Source organism: Mobula birostris, chromosome 5, assembly GCF_030028105.1.
Source record: "Mobula birostris isolate sMobBir1 chromosome 5, sMobBir1.hap1, whole genome shotgun sequence".
NCBI classification, from domain to species: Eukaryota; Metazoa; Chordata; class Chondrichthyes; order Myliobatiformes; family Myliobatidae; genus Mobula; species Mobula birostris.
In genome coordinates this window covers 40,201,816-40,224,751 of record NC_092374.1, presented here as the reverse complement: position 1 = coordinate 40,224,751, position 22,936 = coordinate 40,201,816, and the positions used below count along the sequence as shown (strand labels likewise).

At 39.9% G+C, this 22,936-nt stretch overlaps 1 protein-coding gene across 2 annotated transcripts in view; it reads left to right on the top strand.

Annotated features, from left to right (window-relative positions):
* The window catches only part of fcho2 (FCH and mu domain containing endocytic adaptor 2), a 216,065-nt gene that overhangs the window by 168,079 nt on the left and 25,050 nt on the right, over nt 1-22,936 (top strand). For both annotated transcript variants that reach the window (XM_072257932.1, XM_072257931.1), the window contains 3 exons: nt 3,789-3,900; nt 16,394-16,549; nt 19,456-19,588. In XM_072257932.1, the coding sequence (XP_072114033.1) occupies nt 3,789-3,900; nt 16,394-16,549; nt 19,456-19,588 (401 nt within the window). The remainder of the gene's footprint in view (nt 1-3,788; nt 3,901-16,393; nt 16,550-19,455; nt 19,589-22,936) is intronic.

The following is a 22,936-nucleotide window of genomic DNA, read 5'->3' as shown; positions in this document are numbered from 1 at the left end:
GAGTCCTATGACTGAGGGAAGTACAGTTCCCATATCAGGCAGTGATGCAGCCAGTCAGGATGCTCTCAATTGTGCCCCTGTAGAAAGTCCTTAGGATTTGGGAACTCATGCCAAAGTTCTTCAACCGTCTGAGGTGAAAGAGGTGCTGTTGTGCTTTTTTTTTAAACCACATAGCCGGTATGTACAGACCATGTGAGATCCTTGGTGATGTGGATGCCGAGGAACTTAAAGCTGTTCAGCTTCTCAACCCCAGATCCATTGATGTCAATAGGGATTAGCCTGTCTCCCATTCCTCTGGTAATCCACAACCAGCTCCTTTGTTTTTGTGGCATTGAGGGAGAGGTTGTTTTCTTGACAACACTGTGTCAGGGTGATGACTTCTTCTCTGTAGGCTGCCTCATTATTAATTGAGATTAGGCAAATTAATGTAGTATCTTCAGCAAATATAATTAGCAGATTGGAGCTCTAGGTGGCGACACAGTTATGGGTATACAGAGAGTAAAGGAGGGGGCTTAGGACATAGCCCTGAGGGGCTCCTGTGTTGAGGGTCAGAGAGGCAGAGGTGAGGGAGCCCACTCTTACCACCTGCCAGTGATCTGACAGGAGGCCCAGGATCCAGCTACACAAGGCAGGGTGAAGGCTGAGGTCAAGCCTGGGGGGAACTGTGGTGTTGAATGCTGAACTTTAATCCAAGAACAGCATTTTCACGTAAGCAACCTTCTTCACCAGATATGTAAGGACAGTATGTAGAGCAGTGGCTAATGCATCGTCTGTTGATTGGTTGTGTCAGTATGCGAATCGTAGGGGATCCAGTATGGGTGGTAGCATGCTGCGGATGTAGTCCTTGACCAGCCTCTCAAAGCATTTGCTTATTATTGAGATGAGTGCGGCAGGACGCCTTTATAGATGTAGAATATGGATGTGTATAGTCCAACTCTCTTCAGCCTTATTAGAAAGTAGAGGCATTGGTGAGCTTTCCTGATTGTGTAGAATGTGTTCTGAGGAATGATAAATTTGTCATTTATAATAGTGCTGATAACAGAAATATGAATTAACAGAAAGTTAAGGACCTGCAGAGCATTGGAAGTAGCATCAAGTGTAAAACAATATGATGGAAGATGTAATGTCTAAATTGAAATGATTCATTTCTAGGCTATCTTCTGTGCTATACGTGATTAAATAAAGTGATAGAGTTATTATTTAAAATGGCTCTTTAGTGCAGAATAGAATAGTAATTTAAAAATGAACATGACTTAATACTAAAGATTAACATTTTGGAAAGAATTACAGAATTTCTGTAGAATATTGTGAACGTTTAGCTATGAAATAAGCTACAAAAGATTTTTTGACTCGTACTGTAAATTAATAGCCAAGAAGATAGAAGTCCTAGTTACCTTTTAATTAAAATGAAACAGAAAATGCTGAAAGTACTCAGTAAGGTTAGGCAGCATCTGGAGAGAGTTATGTGTTTAATGTACATAAATAAATATTTTTGATAGCTAATTCCAAAATTTTCTGTTACTTCATCTTTGCAATATCTGCAGTGTTTTGCTATTGGATTGTTTATCTTTTGTTGAATTAAGTTTATATTATGAACGTTAGAGGAACAATTTACTGCAGTTTATGCCTTTATAAATTTAGACCTGCAGTATTTTACACTTCTTTGGCTATACACTTGCACAGTGTAAGTGTATCAGTTTTACAATTCTAATGAAGATAGATACTTTATTGATCCCAAAGGAAATTACAGTGTCACAGTAGCATTACAAGTGCACAGAAATAAATATTAGAAGAGAAGTAAGAAAGAATGAAATTAAGTTACCTCAAACAGTCTAACAGGAGGGGGTCATCACATTCGTTCTGGGCAACTGCAGCTTCCCCTGTCATCTGTTGTGGGGGAATTCAAGGTGGCAAAATGCAGAGCCTTATTAAGCCTGAGAGATTCCAATGATGTCTTGGTAAAGCAAGCAGGTGTTACAACCAGATCTTGGCGCAAGTGGGCAGCCAACGCAGCTGTGGAGGAGGCAGTGTGTTCTCTGAAGCTGCGAGATATCATCGGCAACCCCTGCGTCGGGCGGCAAGGCCTCGGCTCAGTTCACTTCCAGAAGTGGGGAAGCGCAAGCAAAAGGAACAGGCGAGACATGATACAGGCAGAAGTACGGATCCGTGAGGAAGAGAAGCGGATTTCAAAGGCAGTGGAACAAGGGTCCCAAGGTGCCTGGACAAAATGGGATCTGCCTAAGCGCAAGATCTCATGGGCAGAGTTATGGAGACTGGAGCCCTTCCGTATTTCCTTCCTCTTGCGATCCATGTATGACACCCTTCCTTCACCATTACATCTGTACACATAGGGGATGAGAGAGGACCCGTACTGTAAGCTCTGTGGTCAAAAGGGGACACTGGCTCATATACTGTCCGGGACTAAAACAGCTCTAACTCAAGGACGGTATAGGTGGCGCCATGATAAGTTGCTTCTGGCTCTTGCTGACACACTAGAGCGGGAGAGATGCAAGAAGAGGATGGCTGGCACAGATTTGAGGAAGGCCATCACATTCATCAAAGAGGAAGCTAGGCCTTTCGTAACCAAACAACCAAAGCCCAACCTGCTGCTAACGGCCCTTCCTGGGAGATGAGGGTCGATGTGGGAAGGAGGTTGCAGTTCCTGGATGTGGTGCACACAACCCTACACCCGGACATTGTACTGTGGTCAACCGAAGACAAGAAAATAATTCTGGTTGAGCTCACTGTGCCGTGGGAGGAAGGATGGGAAGAGGCCCACGAGAGAAAGGCCTTGAAGTACCAGCCATTAGTGCAGGAGTGTAAAGACAAGGGATGGCAGGCACGGTTTTTCCTTGTGGAGATCGGCTGCAGAGGTTTCCCAGCCAAATCAGCATGGTGGTTGTTGTCAGATCTGGGCCTGGACAAAAGGAGCAAAAAACAAGCAGCTCATAGGATGGGGGAAGAGGCAGAACGAGCCTCTTGTTGGATTTGGAGTAGGCGAGAGGAGGGAAGCTGGAAGCCAGGAGCAGATGGGCAGTGATTTGGCCACCACTGCCAGCCCACCAACTGGAGAGTGTCGTGGTTAAGGGTCGAAACACTTGGTGAAGGTTGGGAACCACCTGATGACATCTGCTCCTGGCTGAAGGCTACAGTTACCTTATAAGGTAATTGGAGAATGCACCCTAACAGGTGTATGTAACAAGTAATGGACATAGTAATGCATAACAAATTATGTTCATAATTTTTAATTTCTTTTGAACAGCTATCATGTAATCAGTTGCAAACTATGGTAGAAGGTTTATTAATTTTTTTAAATTTTAGCAGCACACACAAAGTGCTGCAGGTACTCAGCAGGTTAGGCAGCATGGAGGGGAATTTTGAAATATATTACATCATTACAATTTCAGACAGCTCATGCACCTGCAGATGAATTTGATACAACAATTTTACAAGTAATTTACTGTACAAGGATTGTTTGATTTCATTATAAAAATGCTGAGAAATGATTGCAGTTACGTGTCCTAAATGTGTGTTTAACTGCAACAGTTTCCGTTTTAAAAATGAAAAGCACTTTGCATTTAACTCAGCAGACCTTGCAGACTCAGCTTAATTTTCAGATTATTTTTTGGATAATCAAAATTGGATGTGTGGATATTTTAAAGTAACATTTTTTCCATCTGATTTTTAAAATATTGTTAAAAATTATGGATTTAAATAAAATAGCTAAGAACATAATGATAATTAAATTAAGTGATTGCATAGTTTATTTTTCTTTGTTGAACTACTAGGTACGTCTCGTGGACCCAGTCCGATAAGCCTTGGGACACAGGATTCCTTACCAGTTGCAACAGCATTTACTGAGTCAGTTAATGCTTATTTCAAGGGAGCAGACCCATCAAAGTATGTGCAACTTATTTACAGTACCGAGAATCATTTAGTTAGCCATACATCTATGAAAACTTCAATATTTAAATAACAAATAATTAACTGTTAAGCCTTTACTTTTTGAAGAAGTGCAAATTATATTGAAAATGAGTTCCACCTCAGGCCACCAAAAATTATACAATATTGAACTAAAAATGTTGTACATTATTAAAAACCTTATTACTGTAATTATTATTGAATTTAAGAATTAGTGTTAGTAATATCTGTATCATTCACCATATATAGCATATTGAAACCCAAACAATTACAGTTTTCTGTTAACAACAGGAATTCTGCAGATGTTGGAAATTCAAGCAACACACATACAAGTTGCTGGTGAACACAGCAACTTGTATGTGTGTTGCACAGTTTTCTGTTAAAGAGTTTTTCGATGAAATTAGTAGACAGTGTTAAATATTTATTCTCCCATTACTAATAAGTAAAGAAACATTTCATAGTGCACATGTGCTCGGTCGATAATTCATTGCTTGCTGTTGAATTGTCGGGCCTTATTTGGACAGTATTGGAAATATAGTTTGTTTGATGTTAAGGAAGTAAAAGGATAAACTCCCTACAGCTCATTTCAGTCATCTGGTTTCTAAGTGGACTCTGTTGTAATACCAACAAGTATGTAAAGAACACCTGTATAAATTTAAATTCGGCTTGATTGTGATAGGTAGCTAGAGTCAGCATTGTCAGAAGGAAAGGGGACAAAATTCTTTGTACAAAGTGAAAATGAACAGTTAAACATCAGGAAATCAACTGTTGCTGGAAATATGAAATACAAATCTCCTGTCATTCTCTTCAGTCACAATCAATTCTAACCTATGCAACCTTATAGCTGCAATTTCCAGTTTGGCAAATTCATGGTAATTTATTTTGCACCCTTCCCCATTATAATTACTTCTCTCCTGCAATTTGGTAACCAGAACTTCATGCAGTACCCAACAAGTGATCAAACAACTTTGTATACAGCTGTAGAATATGCTGCCTGATGTGATATTCTATGCCTCAGCCAATAAATGAAAGCATTCTGTATACATTAATAACTACTTTATTGACTGTCCTTTTACCTTTAAAGATGAGTGGACATACAGTGTCTATAAATGATATTCACCCCACCTTGGAAGTTTTCATGTTTTATTGTTTTACAACATCGAATCACAGTGGATTTAATTTGGCTATTTTGACACTGATGAACAGAAAAAGACTTTCATGTCAAAGTGAAAACAAATCTCTACAAAGTGATCTAAATTAATTACAGGTATAAAACGCAAAAAAATGATTGTATAAGTATTCACCCCTTTTAATATGACACACCAAATCATTGCTGCAGCCAACTGATTTTAAAAGTCACATAATTAGTTAAATGAAGACAAAAGAACACTCCAAGCAACTCTGCGAAAAGATTATTGAAAAGCACAAGTCAGGAGATGGATACAAGAAAATTTCCAAGTACAGTTAAGTCAATCATCAGGAAATGGAAAGAATATGGCATAGCTGTAAATCTGCATAGAGCAAGCTGTCCTCAAATACTGAGTGATTTGCAAGAAGGAGACTAGTGAGGGAGGCCACCAAGAGACCTATGACAACTCTGGAGGAGTTACAAGCTTCAGTGGCTGAGATGGGAGAGGTTGCGCATATAAGAACTGTTGCCTGGCTACTTAACTAGACGCACCTCATTGGGAGAGTGGCCAAGACAGAGCCACTGTTGGGGAAAAAAAAACACATGAAATCTCGGCTGGACTTTGCCAGAAGACATATGGGAGACTCTGAAGGCAGCTGGAAGAAGGTTTTATAGTCTGATGAAACCAAAATTGAGCTTTTTGGCCATCAGGCTAAACACTATGTTTGGTGTAAGCCAAACACCACACTTCATTAAAAGCACACCATCCCCACCGTGAAGCATGGCAGTGCCTGCATCATGCTGTGGGGATGCTTCACTGCACTGGGCCCTGGGAGACTTGTGAAGGTAGAGGGTAGAATGAATGCAGCAAAATACAGGCAAGTCCTGGAGGAAAACCTGATACATTCTGCAAGAGAACTACATTTTCGTTGATGTTTGTCATAGTCATAGTCATATTTTATTGATCCCGGGGGAAATTGGTTTTCGTTACAGTTGCACCATAAGTAATAAATAGTAATAGAACCATAAATAGTTAAATAGTAATATGTAAATTATGCCAGTAAATTATGAAATAAGTCCAGGACCAGCCTATCGGCTCAGGGTGTCTGACCCTCCAAGGGAGGAGTTGTAAAGTTTGATGGCCACAGGCAGGAATGACTTCCTATGACGCTCTGTGCTGCATCTCAGAGGAATGAGTCTCTGGCTGAATGTACTCCTGTGCCCACCCAGTACATTATGTAGTGGATGGGAGACATTGACCAAGATGGCATGCAACTTAGACAGCATCCTCTTTTCAGACACCACCGTGAGAGAGTCCAGTTCCATCCCCAAAACATCACTGGCCTTACGAATGAGTTTGTTGATTCTGTTGGTGTCAGCTATACTCAGCCTGCTGCCCCAGCACACAACAGCAAACATGATAGCACTGGCCACCACAGACTCGTAGAACATCCTCAGCATCGTCCGGCAGATGTTAAAGGACCTCAGTCTCCTCAGGAAATAGAGACAGCTCTGACCCTTCTTGTAGACAGCCTCAGTGTTCTTTGACCAGTCCAGTTTATTGTCAATTCGTATCCCCAGGTATTTGTAATCCTCCACCATGTCCACACTGACCCCCTGGATGGAAACGGGTCACTGGTACCTTAGCTCTCCTCAGGTCTACCACCAGCTCTTTAGTCTTCTTCACATTAAGCTGCAGATAATTCTGCTCACACCATGTGACAAAGTTTCCTACCGTAGCCCTGTACTCAACCTCATCTCCCTTGCTGATGCATCCAACTATGGCAGAGTCATCCGAAAGCTTCTGAAGATGACAAGACTCTGTGTAGTACTTGAAGTCCGAGGTGTAAATGGTGAAGAGAAAGGGAGACAAGACAGTCCCCTGTGGAGCCCCAGTGCTGCTGATCACTCTGTCAGATACACAGTGTTGCAAGCACATGTACTGTGGTCTGCCAGTCTGGTAATCAAGAATCCATGATACCAGGGAAGCATCCACCTGCATCGCAGTCAGCTTCTCCCCCAGCAGAGCAGGGCGGATGATGTTGAACGCACTGGAGAAATCAAAAAAACATGACCTTCACAGTGCTCGCTGGCTTGTCCAGGTGGGTGTAGACACGGTTCAGCAGGAAGACGATGGCATCCTCAACTCCTAGTTGGGGCTGGTAGGTGAACTGGAGGGGATCTAAGTGTGGCCTGACCATAGGCCGGAGCAACTCCAGAACAAGTCTCTCCAGGGTCTTCATGATGTGGGAGGTCAATGCCACCGGTCTGTAGGCATTGAAGCCGCTGGGGCGCGGCGTCTTCGGCACACGGACAAGGCAGGACGTCTTCCACAATACAGGAACCCTCCGGAGCCTCAGGCTCAGGTTGAATACATGGCGAAGTACTCCACATAGCTGAGGGGCACAGACTTTGAGCACCCTGGTACTGACACCATGCGGTCCTGCAGCCTTGCTTGGGTTGAGAAGTTTCAGCTGTTTTCTCACCTGTTCAGCCATGAAACCCACCCTGGTGGTTTCATGTGGGGGAGGGGTATAGTCATGAAAGCAGGGTGGGGGACTGTCAGGAGGGGTAGAAGAGGAGAGTGGAATATGTGTTGGTTGGGAGCTTTGCAAAGAAAAAGAATTTCAGGATCTATATTGTATACACTTTTCTGACATTAAATCTATCTATTGAATATTGACTTGGGAGAAGATTTGTTTTCCAGCAAGCTAACTGGCCTATAATTTCCTGTCTTTAGTCTCCCTCTCTTCTTAGAGTGGAGTGACATTTGCAATTTTCCAGTCCTCTGGGACCATGCCAGAATCAAGTAATTCTTGAAAGATCATGACCAATGCATCCATTAACTTTTCAGCAACCTCTTTCAGAACTCTGGGATGTAGTCCATTTGGTTCAGGTGACTTATCCACTTTAAGACCTTTCAGTTTGCCTCGCCCTTTTCCTTTGTAATAGCAATGGCACACACTACTGCTCCCTGATACTCACGGACCTTTGGCGTACAGCTGGTGTCTTCTACAGTAAAAACTGAAGCAATGTACTTATTAAGTTCATCTGCCATTTCTTTGTCCTCCATTACTACCTCACCAGCATCATTTTCCAGTGGTCCAATACCAACTCTCACCTTCCTTTTATTCATTATATAACTGAAAAAGCTTTTGGTATCCTACTTTATATTATTGGCTAATTTGCCCTCATATTGCATCTTTTCCCCTCTTATAGCTTTCTTAGTTACCTTTTGTTGGATTTAAAAGCTTCCCAATCATCCAACTTTTCACTCATCTTTGCTCCCTTATATGCCCTTTCCTTGGCTTTTATGCAAACCTTAACTTCCTTTGTCAGCCACGGTTGCCTAGCCCTGCCATTTGAGAACAACTTCTTCTGTGAGACATATCTATCCTGTGCCTTGTGAACTATTCCATGAAACTTCAGCCACCTCTGTTCTGCCATCATCCCTGCCAGTATCCCCTTCCAATTCTCCTGGGCAGCTCCTGTCACGTGCCTCTGTAATTCCTTTTATTCCATTGTGATACTGTATGCTTCCTCTCAAATTGAGGTATGAATTCAATCATACTATGATCGCTGCTTCTAAGGTTTCCTTTACATTAAGCTGACTAATGTAATCTGGGTTATTACATAACACCCAATCTATTACAGCCTTTCCCCTAGTAGGCTCAAGCACAAGCTGTTCTGAAAAGCTATCTCGTGGGCATTCAACAAATTCCCTCTCTTGAGATCTGACACCAACCTGATTTCCCAATCCCCTTGCATATTGAAGTCCCCATTACAATTGTGACATTACCCTTATTACTTGCCCTTTCCAGCTCCCTTTGCAATCTCAACCCCTCATCTTGGCTACTATTTGGAAGCCTATATATGATTCCCATAATGGTTTTTTCACCATTGCAGTTTCTTAACTCCACCCACAAAGATTCGACATTTTCTGACCCATGTCACCTCTTTCTAAAGATTTAATTCCACCTCTTACCAATAGAACCACACCACCGCCTATGCCTTTCTGCTTGACCTTTTGATACAAAGTATATCCTTTGATGTTAAACTCCCAACTATGACCTTCTTTCAGTTCGTCCACCTTGTTCCGAATGCTACGTGCACTTAACTACAGCAGCTAATATCAATGAACTGTGGGGGTTTTGAGAAGAAATTGCAGGAACCCTGGCAGAGGTACTTGCATAATCATTAGCTGTAGGTGAAGTGCCAGTAGAGCAAATGTTGTGCCCTTATTTAGGAAGGGCAGCAAGGAATACCTGGGAAATACAGACCAGTTGGTCTAACATCTGTGGTTGGTATGGTATTGAAGAGGAGTCTGAGAAATAAGATATGCATGCACCTGGAAAGATGCTTTGATTAGGGATAATGAGCGTGGCTTTATGCATGGGAGATTGTGCCTTGCAAACTTGGTTGCGTGCTTGACGGTGTGACTAAGAAAATTGTTGAACACAAGGTGGTAGATGTGGTTTATATGGACTTAAGTAAAACTTCTGATAAGATTCAGTATTGTTCAAATCACAATGAGCTTGATTAGAGTGGTGGATGTATGGAATGCTCTGCCTTGGAAGGCTGTGGAGGCCAAGTCTCTGGATGCTTTCAAGAAAGAGATGAATAGAGCTCTTAGAGGTAGCGGAATCAAAGGTTATGGGGATAAGGCAGGAACTGGATACTGATTGTGGATGATCAGCCATGATCACAGTGAATGGTGGTGCTGGCTCGAAGGGCCAAATGACCTACTCCTGCATCTATTGTCTATTGATGATAGAAAACAGACAAGGATAGTAGTAGGTTGTTTCTCGGACTAGAGGCCCGTGATCAGTATTAGGCTCACTGTTGTTTGAAATTTACATCAACAATTTGGATAAGAATGTAGAAGACATGGTTAGAAATTTTACACATGACAATCAAGAAGGTTATCAAAACTTACAGGGAGATCTTAACCAGCTGAGTAAGTGGACCAAAGTATGGCAATGGAGTTTCATTCAGATAAGTGCAAGGTGTTGCATTTAGAAAGTCAAAAACAGGTAGGACTTTGATTAGTGAATGGCAAAGATCTTAGGGAGTGCCTTAGAACAGAAAGACTTGGAGTACAAGTACATGGTTCACTGAAAGTGGAGTCATAGATAAGCAGGATGGTAAAGAAGGCTTTTGGCATGAAAGCCTTATTAAGACAGGACATTGAGTATTAAAGGTGGGAGGTCATGGTGCAGTTGTACATGATACCTCTTTATGACAAGTGTTATTAAACTGGAAGGAGTTCAGCAAATATTTACAAGAATACTGCCAGAAGGGACCGAGGAACTGAGCTATAGGGAGAGGATGGACGGACTAGGACTTCATTCCTTAGAACATAGGATTCCTTAGATACAAGTGATCTTAAAGGATTGTATAAAATCATGGGATGTTTAGATAGGGGGAATGCATTCAATCTTTTTTGATAAGTTGGGGTATCAAGAACTAGAGGACATAGGAGAGGGAAAAGATTAAGAGGAACTCAAGTGGCAACCTTCTTTTTCTCCACAATGGGTGGTATGCATGTGAAATCAGCTGCCAGAGGAACTGGTTAAAGTAGATACAGTAAAAACTTTTAAAACGCAGTTGGACAGGTACATTTGTATTGGAAGGTTTTAAAAGTCTATGGGCCAAACACTGACAAATGCGACTAGCTTAGATGGGGGTATCTTTGTCAGCATGGGCCAGCTGGATTGTTGGTCCTAATTCTGTACTGTATAGCCGTATGATTTGCTCTGTATCACATCGTTCATCTGTTTATCTATTGGCCAACTTACCTGCACAGTTAGTTTTGTTTAAATCCTTCGCTATCTTTCTGACCTTTGTTTCGTGCCATTCCTGCACTCTTATCTTTTTCTCTTTGTTCTTTTCCATTCTTACACTGAATGCAATTATTTTGTGACTACTGTTCTTAAACAGTTCTCGTTCTTGCAAATAAATTTACTTACCCATATAACTTACAAGAACCAAAATCAAGCAATGCAGCAATCCTTGTTGGATTAAATCAATAAAGCAATTTTTAAAAATGTTTCTACTTTGATGTCCTTATAACTTACTCAAGGTAGTTACAATCACTCTACTGTTTCATCAGACTTTAAATGTCTGCAAATCCCTACTGCTTAGCACTATATAATGCACACATAAAATTGTAATATGCTTTTTATTGCACAACCTGGATTATTCATTACATTAATTCTTAACAGACCTAAGGCCATCCTTTTTTTGAGTGCTTTGAGATTAGCTATCAATTGCTAATAATGTTTAGTTTAAACACTCATGGGCTAAGGAGGCTAAAGATTTACTGGATTTTTTTTTACCCCAGAACACCATCTAGTCATCTAATATTGCATGTGTGGATTAGGCTCTGCTGCTGTTTTCTGTTGTGTGTAGCTATACAATAGTGTATTTTTTACACGTGAATGGTACTGAAAGGCTTCTTACAGAATCATAGCAAAGTTACAGTGTAGTCAATAAGCTCCAGTAGACTCAGTCCTATCAAGTCACCAACATTGATTATAAATAGTTGAAGCTGTAGCAGTGATTTCTTGGGCACTAACTAGTTACTGATTACTAATCTGAAAATGTCCCATTTATCCTGACTGTCTTCTGTAAATTAACTACTCCCCTATACCAGCAAACTTCTTTCTTATCCCTCCCACACTGAACTCCATATTATTAATATATATAACAAAAAGGGGATCAAGTACTAAGTTCTGTAGAATCTAATATTAACAGCCATAGAAGATAGCCAATTGTTATCCTCTTCTTTCGCCACTGAGGAAATTTTGGATCCAGTTTCCTACTCTTCCTTTGATTGTATGCATCTTTATTAATTGAACAGCTTCCATATAAACATCTGGCATATGACTCTCAATACAATGCTGTATTTCTTCTCAACAGCAGAAAACCCCAGTTTGGGGCTGCGAGATACTCTATTGTCAAAATCCTTGCTGAAACTCTGTAGACTACATATGCACTGTCCTCGTCTGCTTAACTCAAGAAAAATTCTGTCAGGATTAGGCAGATAAGAATTTTGCTTAACAAATTCTCTTGACTTTTCCTGGATAACCTATGCCTTTGTAATTGGACCATTTACATTGTCTCTCAGAATTGATTCCTACGTTTTGTCTGCCACTGAAGGTATAAACCCCATTTCCAGAAAAGTTGGGATATTTTCCAAAATGCAATAAAAACAAAAATCTGTGATATGTTAATTCACGTGAACCTTTATTTAACTGACAAAAGTACAAAGAAAAGATTTTCAATAGTTTTACTGACCAACTTAATTGTATTTTGTAAACATACACAAATTTAGAATTTGATGTCTTCAACATACTCAACAAAAGTTGGGACAAAGGCATGTTTACCATTGTGTTACATCGCCTTTCCTTTTAATAACACTTTTTAATCGTTTTGGAACTGAGGATACTACTTGTAGTAGATTTGCAATTGGAAATTTTGTCCATTCTTGCTTGATATAAGACTTCAGCTGCTCAACAGTCCGTGGTCTCCGTTGTCTGATGCACCAAACATTTTCAATAGAAGATAGATCTGGACTGGCAGTAGCCCAGTCAAGCACACGCACTCTGTGTCTACAAAGCCACGCTGTTGTAGCCCGTACAGAATGAGGTCTGGCATTGTCCTGCTGAAATAAGCATGGACGTCCTGGGAAGAGACGTCACCTTGATGGCAACATACGTCTCTCTAAGATCCTAATATATGCCTCAGAGTCAATGGTACCTTCACATACATGCAACTCACCCATGCCGTGGGCACTGATGCACCCCCATACTATCACAGATGCTGGCTTTTGCACCTTTCGCTGATAACAATCTGGATGGTCGTTTTCATCTTTGGCATGGAGAACTCGACGCCAGTTTTTTCTGAAAACTAGCTGAAATGTGGACTCATCTGACCACAGCACATGGTTCCACAGTCTTTCAGTCCATCTGAGATGAGCTCGGGCCCAGAGAACTCACCGGCGTTTCTGCATAGAGTTGATGTATGGCTTCCTCCTTGCGTAATACAGTTTCAAGTTGCATTTCTGGCTGCAGCGATGGACTGTTTTGAGTGACAACGGTTTTCCGAAGTACTCCCGAGCCCAGGTGGCTATAATTGTCATAGCAGCATGACAGTTTCTTAGGCAGTGCCGCCTGAGGGCTCGAAGATCACACGCATTCAACAGTGGTTCCCGACCTTGCCCTTTACGCACTGAGATGTCTCTGAATTCTCTGAATCTTTTCACAATATTATGTACTGTAGATGTTGAAAGACCTAAATTCTCTGCAATCTTGTGTTGAGAAATGTTCCTTTTGAACTAACTAACAATTCTCTCACGATTTTGGCACAAAGGTGTGAGCCACGACCCATCCTTGCTTGCAAAGTCTGAGCCTTTGATGGATGCTACTTTTATACCCAGTCATGATACCTCACCTGCTACCAATTAGCCTGCTTAATGTGGAGTCTTCCAAACTGGTGTTACTTGAATATTCTGTGCACGTTTCAATCTTATTTTAACTCTGTCCCAACTTTTGTTGAGTGTGTTGCAGCCATGAAATTCTAAATTTGTGTATATTTACAAAATACAATTAAGTTGGTCAGTAAAACTATTGAAAATCTTTTCTTTGTACTTTTGTCAGTTAAATAAAGGTTCACGTGAATTAACGTATCACAGATTTTTGTTTTTATTGCATTTTGGAAAATATCCCAATTTTTCTGGAAATGGGGTTTGTAAATAACCTAGGTTTCTCTTCTGTTTTAAACAACATAATAACATTAGCAATCCACCAGTCCTCCTTACCCACCAAGGATGCTTGCAAAATGATGATCAGAGCTAAACAATTTTTCTCTTCACTTTTAATAGCCTGGGATGTTTTTTGTGGGCACTAAATAGCTTAGTTCCACCTCTGACTATGTTTATCCCATATTACATGCACTTCCTCCTTAACTACAACATTTGCATTGCTTCTCTCTTTCATAAACACAAATATCCAAATCCTCCACCTCCACACATTGGTTTCCCTTTCGGATCCTATTGTTCTTATCTTTAAATATCCTCCTGTTCTTTATGTTCTTATTTTTGGATTGTATTTGATTTAACCTGCCACTATTTTGTCACTCCTCATCTTAATAAAATCTTTGTTTGTATATGTGAATATAAACACGTATAGATAGTGAAGGGTAGGGTGACAACAAATTCAGGATAAAATTGGTGATCTCTGCATAGGTGCAGAAGACTTTGATAGATTACTAAGTTAACAATTTGTTTAAGGAAGAGGATGCTGCCAGAATATCAGTAGAAGAGGTGGTAGTAAGGATACTAGATGAGGTGAAATTTGACCAAGAGAGGTATAATAAAGATCTCCTATCCTTGCATCAAGTCACCAAATCTGAATAGGATGGTTCTGAGGCTACACTCACTTTAGAGTGTTGGCAAACACAAACCTAGGGCTTGCGAAACTTTTTAATCATCTGTAGATTGAGTGGAAGTTCCAAAGGGTTGGAAATTAACAAATTGAGCACTCTTGTTCAAAAAAAGGTTTGTAAGAGATACCAGCAAGCTGCAGGGCAGTCAGTTAGAGAAGCATTAAAGATATTACAAGTTACTTTGGTTTGATTTGAATTGGGAGAACCAACAGGGACTTGCTAAATATGAATTGTGTTTTACTAATCTGTATGATTTTTTTTGATGGGGTAGCAGGAAGGTTATTAAAATAAAACGTAATCGATGCTATCAGTGTATATTTTCTGAAAAGTCCTACATACAAGGGGTGATTGATAAGTTTGTGGCCTAAGGTAGAAGGAGTCAGTTTTAGAAGACCTAGCGCATTTATTTTTCAACATAGTCCCCTCCTACATGTACACACTTAGTCCAGCAGTCGTGGATCATACAGATTCCCCCTTTGTAGAAGTAGTCCACAGCGGGGTGATTGATAACTTCGTGGCCTAAGGTAGAAGGAGACAAGTTATTAACATCAAACTGTCTGCATTATCACTCAAAGAGTTGAACTGCACGTGCATGTAACGAGAGCGTCTTGGACCTCCAGGTGGTCCACAACAGGGGTGATTGATAAGTTTGTGGCCTACAGTAGAAGGAGATGAGTTATATAGCTCTTGTTACATGCATGTGCAGTTCAACTGTTTGAGTGAATGCAGAAAATTTGAAGTTAACTCATTTCCTTCTACCTTAGGCCATGAACCTATCAATCACCCCTGCTGTGCACCACTTCTGGAGGTTCAAGACGCCGACTTCTACAAAGAAGGGGTCCATATGCTCCATGACCGCTGGACTAAGTGTGTCAATGTAGAAAAAATAAATGTGCTAGGTTTTTTAAAATTGACTCCTTCTACCTTAGGCCACGAACTTATCAATCACTCCTCGTAAGTCTGGTTGGGAAATTGAGACACATGGAAGTAAAAGCTAGGATATTAACATAAATGCAGAAAACAAATCATGAGTGCTTTTTTAATTTACGGTGGAGGAAGGTAGACAGAGACATCTACCACTTTTTTTTATTTGATATATGATTGGAGATGAGCCTATGTGGTAAATTTTTCCAGTCTATGGTTATATAATAAGACGTGCAAAGCATTGAGGAGGATTGTAATAGGCTGCAAATATGAAGTGTTGCTCTTCAGAAGAAAAAGTATGGCGAGATGAAAATAGACTTAAATGGTACAGTTTTAAAGAGTGTACAGGAACAGTGGAATCTGAACATAAATGGCATGTGTTGAGAGAATAGTTAAAAAACATGGGATCCAAGGATTTATAAATAAAGACTTGTGGTACAAAAACAGGGAAGTAATGTTGAACTTGTGTAAAGTATTATTTCGGTTACAATTGTAATACTGCATTCAATTCTGGTCACAATACTTTAGAGAGTGGGTGAAGGTCCCAAAGAAGTGGCAGAAAAAAGTTTCTAGATTGGATTGAGAAACTGAAATTACTTTCCATGGAGCACAGAAGGTTGAGAAGAAGTTTGATGGAGGTGGACAAGATCATGAGTTATTTAAATTGGTTAAATAGAGGGAAACTATTCCTAGTAATAGATGATTTAGATTATGGGGCACCATTTTAAAATTTTGGATGAGAGATATGAAGGAGGTGTAAGTCTATTTATTTTTACTTCGTGGATAATATGAACTGAAATTAACTGCCTTTTGGTGTGGTATGAATGAATATTTATTGTGCCAGTGAGGTTATCATCAAAAGTTAAATTAACAAAAAATAATAATTTATTTCTGTTTAATATAATTCACATGTTTAATATTCCTTGATAATTGTAAAATCTGTTGCTGTTAACCTCTGTGCTTTTTCTCTAGATGCATAGTCAAAATCACTGGTGATATGACCATGTCCTTTCCAAGTGGAATAATTAAAGTTTTTACCAGCAATCCATCACCTGCTGTGCTCAGCTTCAGAATACGGAACACCAATAAATTTGAGCAAATCCTTCCAAATACACAGCTTGTGTATAGGTAATCTCTTCATTGTTGTGTAATCTATTAACTGATGAGTAATTGGGTAAAATGTATTTTGCTGTGGATAAAAATAAGAATACATGCAGTTAGTGTCAGCCTTTCTGAATTGACAGACTCTCACCTGAATTAGAGGATTATAGATTCAAGTTCTGCTGCAGAATTTGGATGCACATTCTGGGTTTTATTGTGAGATTAGTGCTTTGTTTGAAAGTAATTGCCATTTGACTAAAATGTTAAATCATGTTCCAGGATTTCAGTGTTTTAGAAAAGATAGGAAAGGAAGAGTTTCAGTTTTAATCAGAGGGGACATAATGGAGAGCTCATCCACTGAGTCTATATGAGCAGAACTCAGATATAGGAAAGTGCTATCACTCCAGTGGGATTATACTTAATGGCAGCCTGCAGCCACTGGGACATTGGGAAACAGATGTGCATGCAGATTAGTGTTAAAAAAAAATGTTAAAACAACAGTATTGTTGTAGTGGGTTGTTTCAATTTCCCTAATATACACTGGGATCTCCTTGGTGCAAGAGGTTTAGACAAGGCAGAATTTTTTAGGTGCATCCTAGAGGGTTTCTTAAATCAACAAATTGTGCAAAAAGTGGAGGAGCCATGTGGGACCTGCTATTGATTGTGTAATGAGCCTAGCCAGGTGACTGACCTTTCAGTGGGAGAACAGTTAGGGAACAAAGATCACAACTTCTTAAGTTTTAAGATAGCTTAAAGATAACATAGAACATGGAACAATACAGCACAGTACAGGCCCTTCGGTTAACGAGTGGTAAGCTTTTAAACTAATCCAAGATCAATCTAACGTGATCCTCCATGGACCATGCAGAAGAGTGTAAAATGAATATTCCTAAATGACTATTTTGTAGGAGTATTTATGAAGGAGAAGGTCGTGGAGAATAGGGAGATTAGTTTGGAGCATGCTAATTTACTAAGGCATTGTGAGATAAAGAAGGGAAATAGTGTTGGTTCCCTTTAAAAATATCAAAATGTATCAGTCCCCAGGGCATGATGTGATGTACTGCAGGTTATAGTGAATGGCAAGAGAAGAGATTGCTAGGGCCTTGACAAAAATGTTATGTCACTGGTGAAGTCCTAAAGGTCTGATGAATAGATAATGTTCCATTATTCAAGAAGGGAAATAGGGATAATCTAGAACTATAGACCAGTGAGTGTCACATCAGTGGTTGGATAGTTACTGGAGATGATTCTTAGGGATAGATTTATTAACATTTAGAAAACCATGGCCTAATTAGGGAGAGTCAGCATTGCTTTTTACAGGGCAGTACATATCTTACTAACTTAATTACATTTTTCAAGGAGGTGACAAAGCTAATTGATGAGAGCTGTGGATGTTGTCTACATGGATTTTAATAAGGCTTTGCCCATCAAAAACAGAAGGTACTGATCAAAGAAACTTATTCTGGCAGGAGGCCTATCGCTAATGGTGTTCCACAGGGATCTGTACTTGGACCTCTGCTCATTGTGCGAGATAGAGATATATATAAAAAAATGTATAGTTAGATAGATCTTTGGGTCCAAGGCCATAGCTCCCTGATAGATGCTAAAGAAAGTATATGGCCATACTTTCAATAGTTGAGGAGGAACTGAGTTCAAGAATTGGGAAGTTATGCAGCAGCTTTATAAAGCTAGTTAGGCTGTATCTGGAGTATTGCATACAGTTCTGGTCACCTGTTACAGGAAGGATGCTGGGACATTAGAGGAGATGCAAGAGGTGTTTACCAGGATGCTACCTTGATTACAAAGCATGTGCTATAAGGAAAGCTTGGATGAACTTGGGTTGTTTTCTCTGGAGCAGCAGAGGCTGAGGGGAGATCTGATAGAGGTTGATAAAATTATGAGAGGCATAAATACAAATAAACTGCCAGTATCTTTTTGCCAGGTTTGAAATATCTAATGCCAGAGGGCGTGTTATTTAAGGTGAGAGGGGGTAAATTCAAAGATGTACAGAACATTTTGTAATACAGAACTGGTGGGTGCCTAGACTGCACTACCTGGTGTGATGGTGGAGGCAAATATGATAAGACCCATTTAAGAGGCTTTTAGATAGGGGCATGAATGTGCAGGAAATGGAAGGATATGGACATTTTGTAGGCAGAAAACATTAGTTCAGTTTGGTTTTCATTCCTGCTGCACCTTATTCAGTATTTCCTGTAGTAATTTCATCCTTTCTCTCTAATGTAATATCTCATATAGGTCCTTCATTCCATGGGCCTCACTTTTGCTAAATAGGCTGCTATGTGGGACTTGGTCAAATGGCTTCAGAAAATCCATTTAGATAACATTCACTTCCCCTGATCATCATCTCAAAACACACTTTGTCTTTAGCAAATCAGTCCTTGTTTTTCTTCATTAATTTGTACTTCTCCAATACTAGGGTTTTTCTGCCCATCTTTTGTTAAAACTGAGCTTTAAATTACAAGATGTCACCTACTGTTACTCTATATGTATTATTGTTTCTCATAATACAACAGTCTTGCTCTATAGTTCTGGAATTTTGTTATACTACTGTTTGGTTCTGTATTTCCAGTGCAGGTTTTCATTCCTACTGCATCTTATTCAGTATTTCCTTTAAATCATTCCTTCCTTGATAAGGACTGATGCAAAGTGCTTTTTTATTGTGGTATCTATGCCCTCTGCCTTTCTAAATGCTTTTTGATATTTAATCAGCACTATCCATCTTCTTACTATCCACAAAAGACAACTAAGGGGAAGTTTTTCATTCCCTTTTATGTTAAACTGTCACTCTGGCTCCCCTTAGTTGTCTTATTCACCTTCACAACACCTTGGTTTACCTCATTTAACCTAAATGTTATCACTTGTAGTAATGAGTCTCATTTGAAGTGCCTTAATATATTTCTTTCCATTCTCAGTGATCCATCACAGAGTGACTCGAACACAAAGGACTTTTGGATGAACATGCAATCACTCACTGCCTACCTCAAGAAACTTGCAGAACAGAATCCATCTTCTTCCTACTATAATGTGGATATCCTAAAATATCAGGTATATAATAGACTTGCATGTGCTTGGGATTTCATTTTTATTTGGAAGGTGTCTAGTTCACTTAAGTATCTTGCTGGTCACTGAGTCAGCATTTCCCAGCTGCCCCCTTGTCAACAAAGTCAGTACCTTGCCTCCCCACAAAGAGGTAGAATTTCCTGAGCTTTGTGTTGGTGGGTGCCCACTGCCATTCATTGACTCAACTCCATAGTGTTCTTTTTTGGCACAACTGGACAGCTAAATTGCAAGATATTCCATGTGATTTTGACACCTGGCCAAGTAAAGATTTGAAGGTTAGAAAGGGTGGGTGCAGGGGACATTATGAAGTAAAGACAAATAATTATATAAATATTCATCATCTTGTGAGTCAAAGACAGAGCTAATGCTGCTGATCAGTTATCTTTCACAAAACTTTGAACAAGTTAAAGTTAAAACAAAATGCAAAGCAAGCAAGGGAAAAGAGAGCACAAGAAAAGTTTTCAGATTGGGGTACAGACAGGAGAGATTGAATGACACGTTGATAGTGCTGGCTGAAAGAAAGCAGTAAAGTCTAGTGAATAGCACACAGTATATCTGGAAGATGCTTTGGAAAGAGATACGTAATTGTTCTGCACTTAACTCACAAGTATCTGTAAAGATGAACGTACTCAACTAACACCAGCAAGGGCTACATAACAAGGTCAGGAATCAAAAGGTCAAGCATGGTGGGACTAATGTTCTGAGCTGTGAATATTTCAATGCAGGAGTGTTGTAGGAAAGGTGCTTGAGTTTAGGGCATGGATCAGCGCGTGGAATTATGACTATAGCACCTACTCGAACAAACTAACATTGCCTGGTGACTAGGCGCGGGCTGGGGGGCAGGGGTTAATCCTGGTTGATGCATCTTTCATAAACTCCTATAATAATAATAATATTCAAAGTCAAAGAAATGTTTTCATCCTTTATTAAGAAACTAGCAAAACAAACAACCTTCAATCTTGAAAGGATAAAACTAATGAACTTAAACTAAGTTAAATGCAAAAAGTTAAATGAAATTAAAGTCAAAAAAAGATATCACCCCGACCTGCCCCCAGTTCTAAACTAATCAGAATGACTTTAAAAAGCATGAACATGTAATTAAAACTCTTAACTTCTACCATACCCCACCCATGTGACTAACTACTATAATAAACGAACAACACAGGGTACAAACACGAGGAAATCTGCAGACGCTGGAAATTCAAGCAACACACACAAAATGCTGGTGGAACGCAGCAGGTCAGGCAGCATCTCTAGGAAGAGGTACAGTCGATGTTTCGGGCCGAGACCCACACAGAATACAATGCAGGTAGAAAAGATGAAAGGCTCCTACAATGACATTGCGGCCATTAGTGAGATTTGGGTGCAGGATTAGCAGTTTAATGTTCTAAAGTTACGTTGTTTAGACATCATCCAGTGGGAGGGATTAAAGGGGGAGGGGTGGCATTACTAGTCAGGGAAAATTTCACTGCAGTGCTCAGTCAGGACAGACTGGAGATCTCATCTAGTGAGGCTTTATAGGGACCACATTAATGGGATTATACTATGACTACCCAGCTGTCCATGGGATTTAGAGGAACAAATTTGTAGAGAGATTGCAGACTGTTGCAAGAAACATATGGATATGATAGTAAGTGATACTAACTTTCCACATATTGACTGGGATTCCCATATTGTAAAGGGGCTGAATGGGAAAGAGTTTGTCAGATGTGTTCAGAAAAGGTTCCTTAATCAGTACCTAAAAGTATCAACTAGAGAGAATGCAATATGAGATTTTCTATTAGGGAATGAGACAGGGCAGGTGACAGAAGATTATGAGGGGAAATACTTTGCATTTTTTGATCATAATGCCATTAGTTTCAAGGTAATAATGGAAAAGGATAGGACTGGGTCTCAGGTGGAGATTCTAAATTGGAGCAAGGCCAATTTTTTTTATTATTAATTTTTTATTGCAACACCAACAAATTACATTCAATACAACCAGTTGCCAATTACATTTTGACTGTTTAACTCAGCCACCCCCAACCTTCACCACCATCCCCCCTCCACACCGCTCTCCCCCAATCCCTCTCCCCTTCACCAATCAACTGAATAGTAGTACATACGCAGACAAAGCATTCCTATTTTAACAAAAGATCTTTTAAGTTAGATATCAAATTTTTCCACATTATGATTGTGTTTGGTCATGCATCATTTACTCTTGCTGATGAAAGTTCGAGGTAAGAAATGTCCAAAAAGCTCCGAAGCCAGTGAGTATTTGAAATATCATGGGGAGGTTTCCAATGCTGAACTACAATCTTCTTAGCTGCAGTCAGGCCTGCCAGCCAGATTTTGCGCGTTTTTTTCCGTAAGGGAAAGGTGGGAGTCATCATTTAGAAGATGTACAGTGGGGTCCATTGGTAATTGTACCCCCGTTAGTTCTGTAAGAGCACTGATAACCTTCACCCACAAATCAAAAACCCCTGGACATTCCCATACAACATGTATAAAAGAGCCAATGGCTCCATGGGGGCAAAATGAGCAATAAGGGTCAGGAAACAGTCCCATTTGATGTCTAATTCTCGGTGTTAAATATGCTCTATGATAAAATTTCAAGTGTATATACCGACGATTTGGGTTTTTTAAAGCACCGGCAGCATTATCCCAAATTGCATCCCAGTCTAAGTCTTGTCCCAATTCAGATGTGTCCCTATCCCAAGCTTTCATTCCCGATGTGGGCATATAATTCTGGGAGTTTAATTTATTATAGATATATGACACTATCTGTCCTGGAGCACTCTGTATCCAAGTTAAAATGGGATGGTCCTTTCAATCTGACCCCCAGGGAACACCGTAGGCTTTACAATCTGATCTTACTCGAAAATAGAAGAAAAGAGAGTGTTTATCAATATTATATCGAGATATCAGTTCTTGAAAGCTAAGGATAGTACTTGCTGCCCCATTAGTATCTTGAAGAGTAGTAGTACCTTTATGCTCCCAAGTTCTGTTAGTGAATGGTTTCCCCTGAGATAGAAAACGATTATTGTTCCATAATGGAGATGATTTGCACCATACGCTTTTAAATTTTAGGAATTTTTCTGTTGCACTAAACACTTGTAGTATATGGGTTAAAATTGGACCATAATACAAATCACATTTTTTGGTAGACATACCTAAAAGGAGAAAGTCCTTCTACCTTATTGGTGCTATTAGCTCTTGTTCTATGTTTTTCCAGGACGAAACGTTATCCTCCTCCATCCAATAGCTAAGACTTTTGGCTACAAATGCCCAGTGATACACTTTAAAATTTGGACATGCCAATCCCCCATTTGACTTTTTGAATTGTAGAGCTGA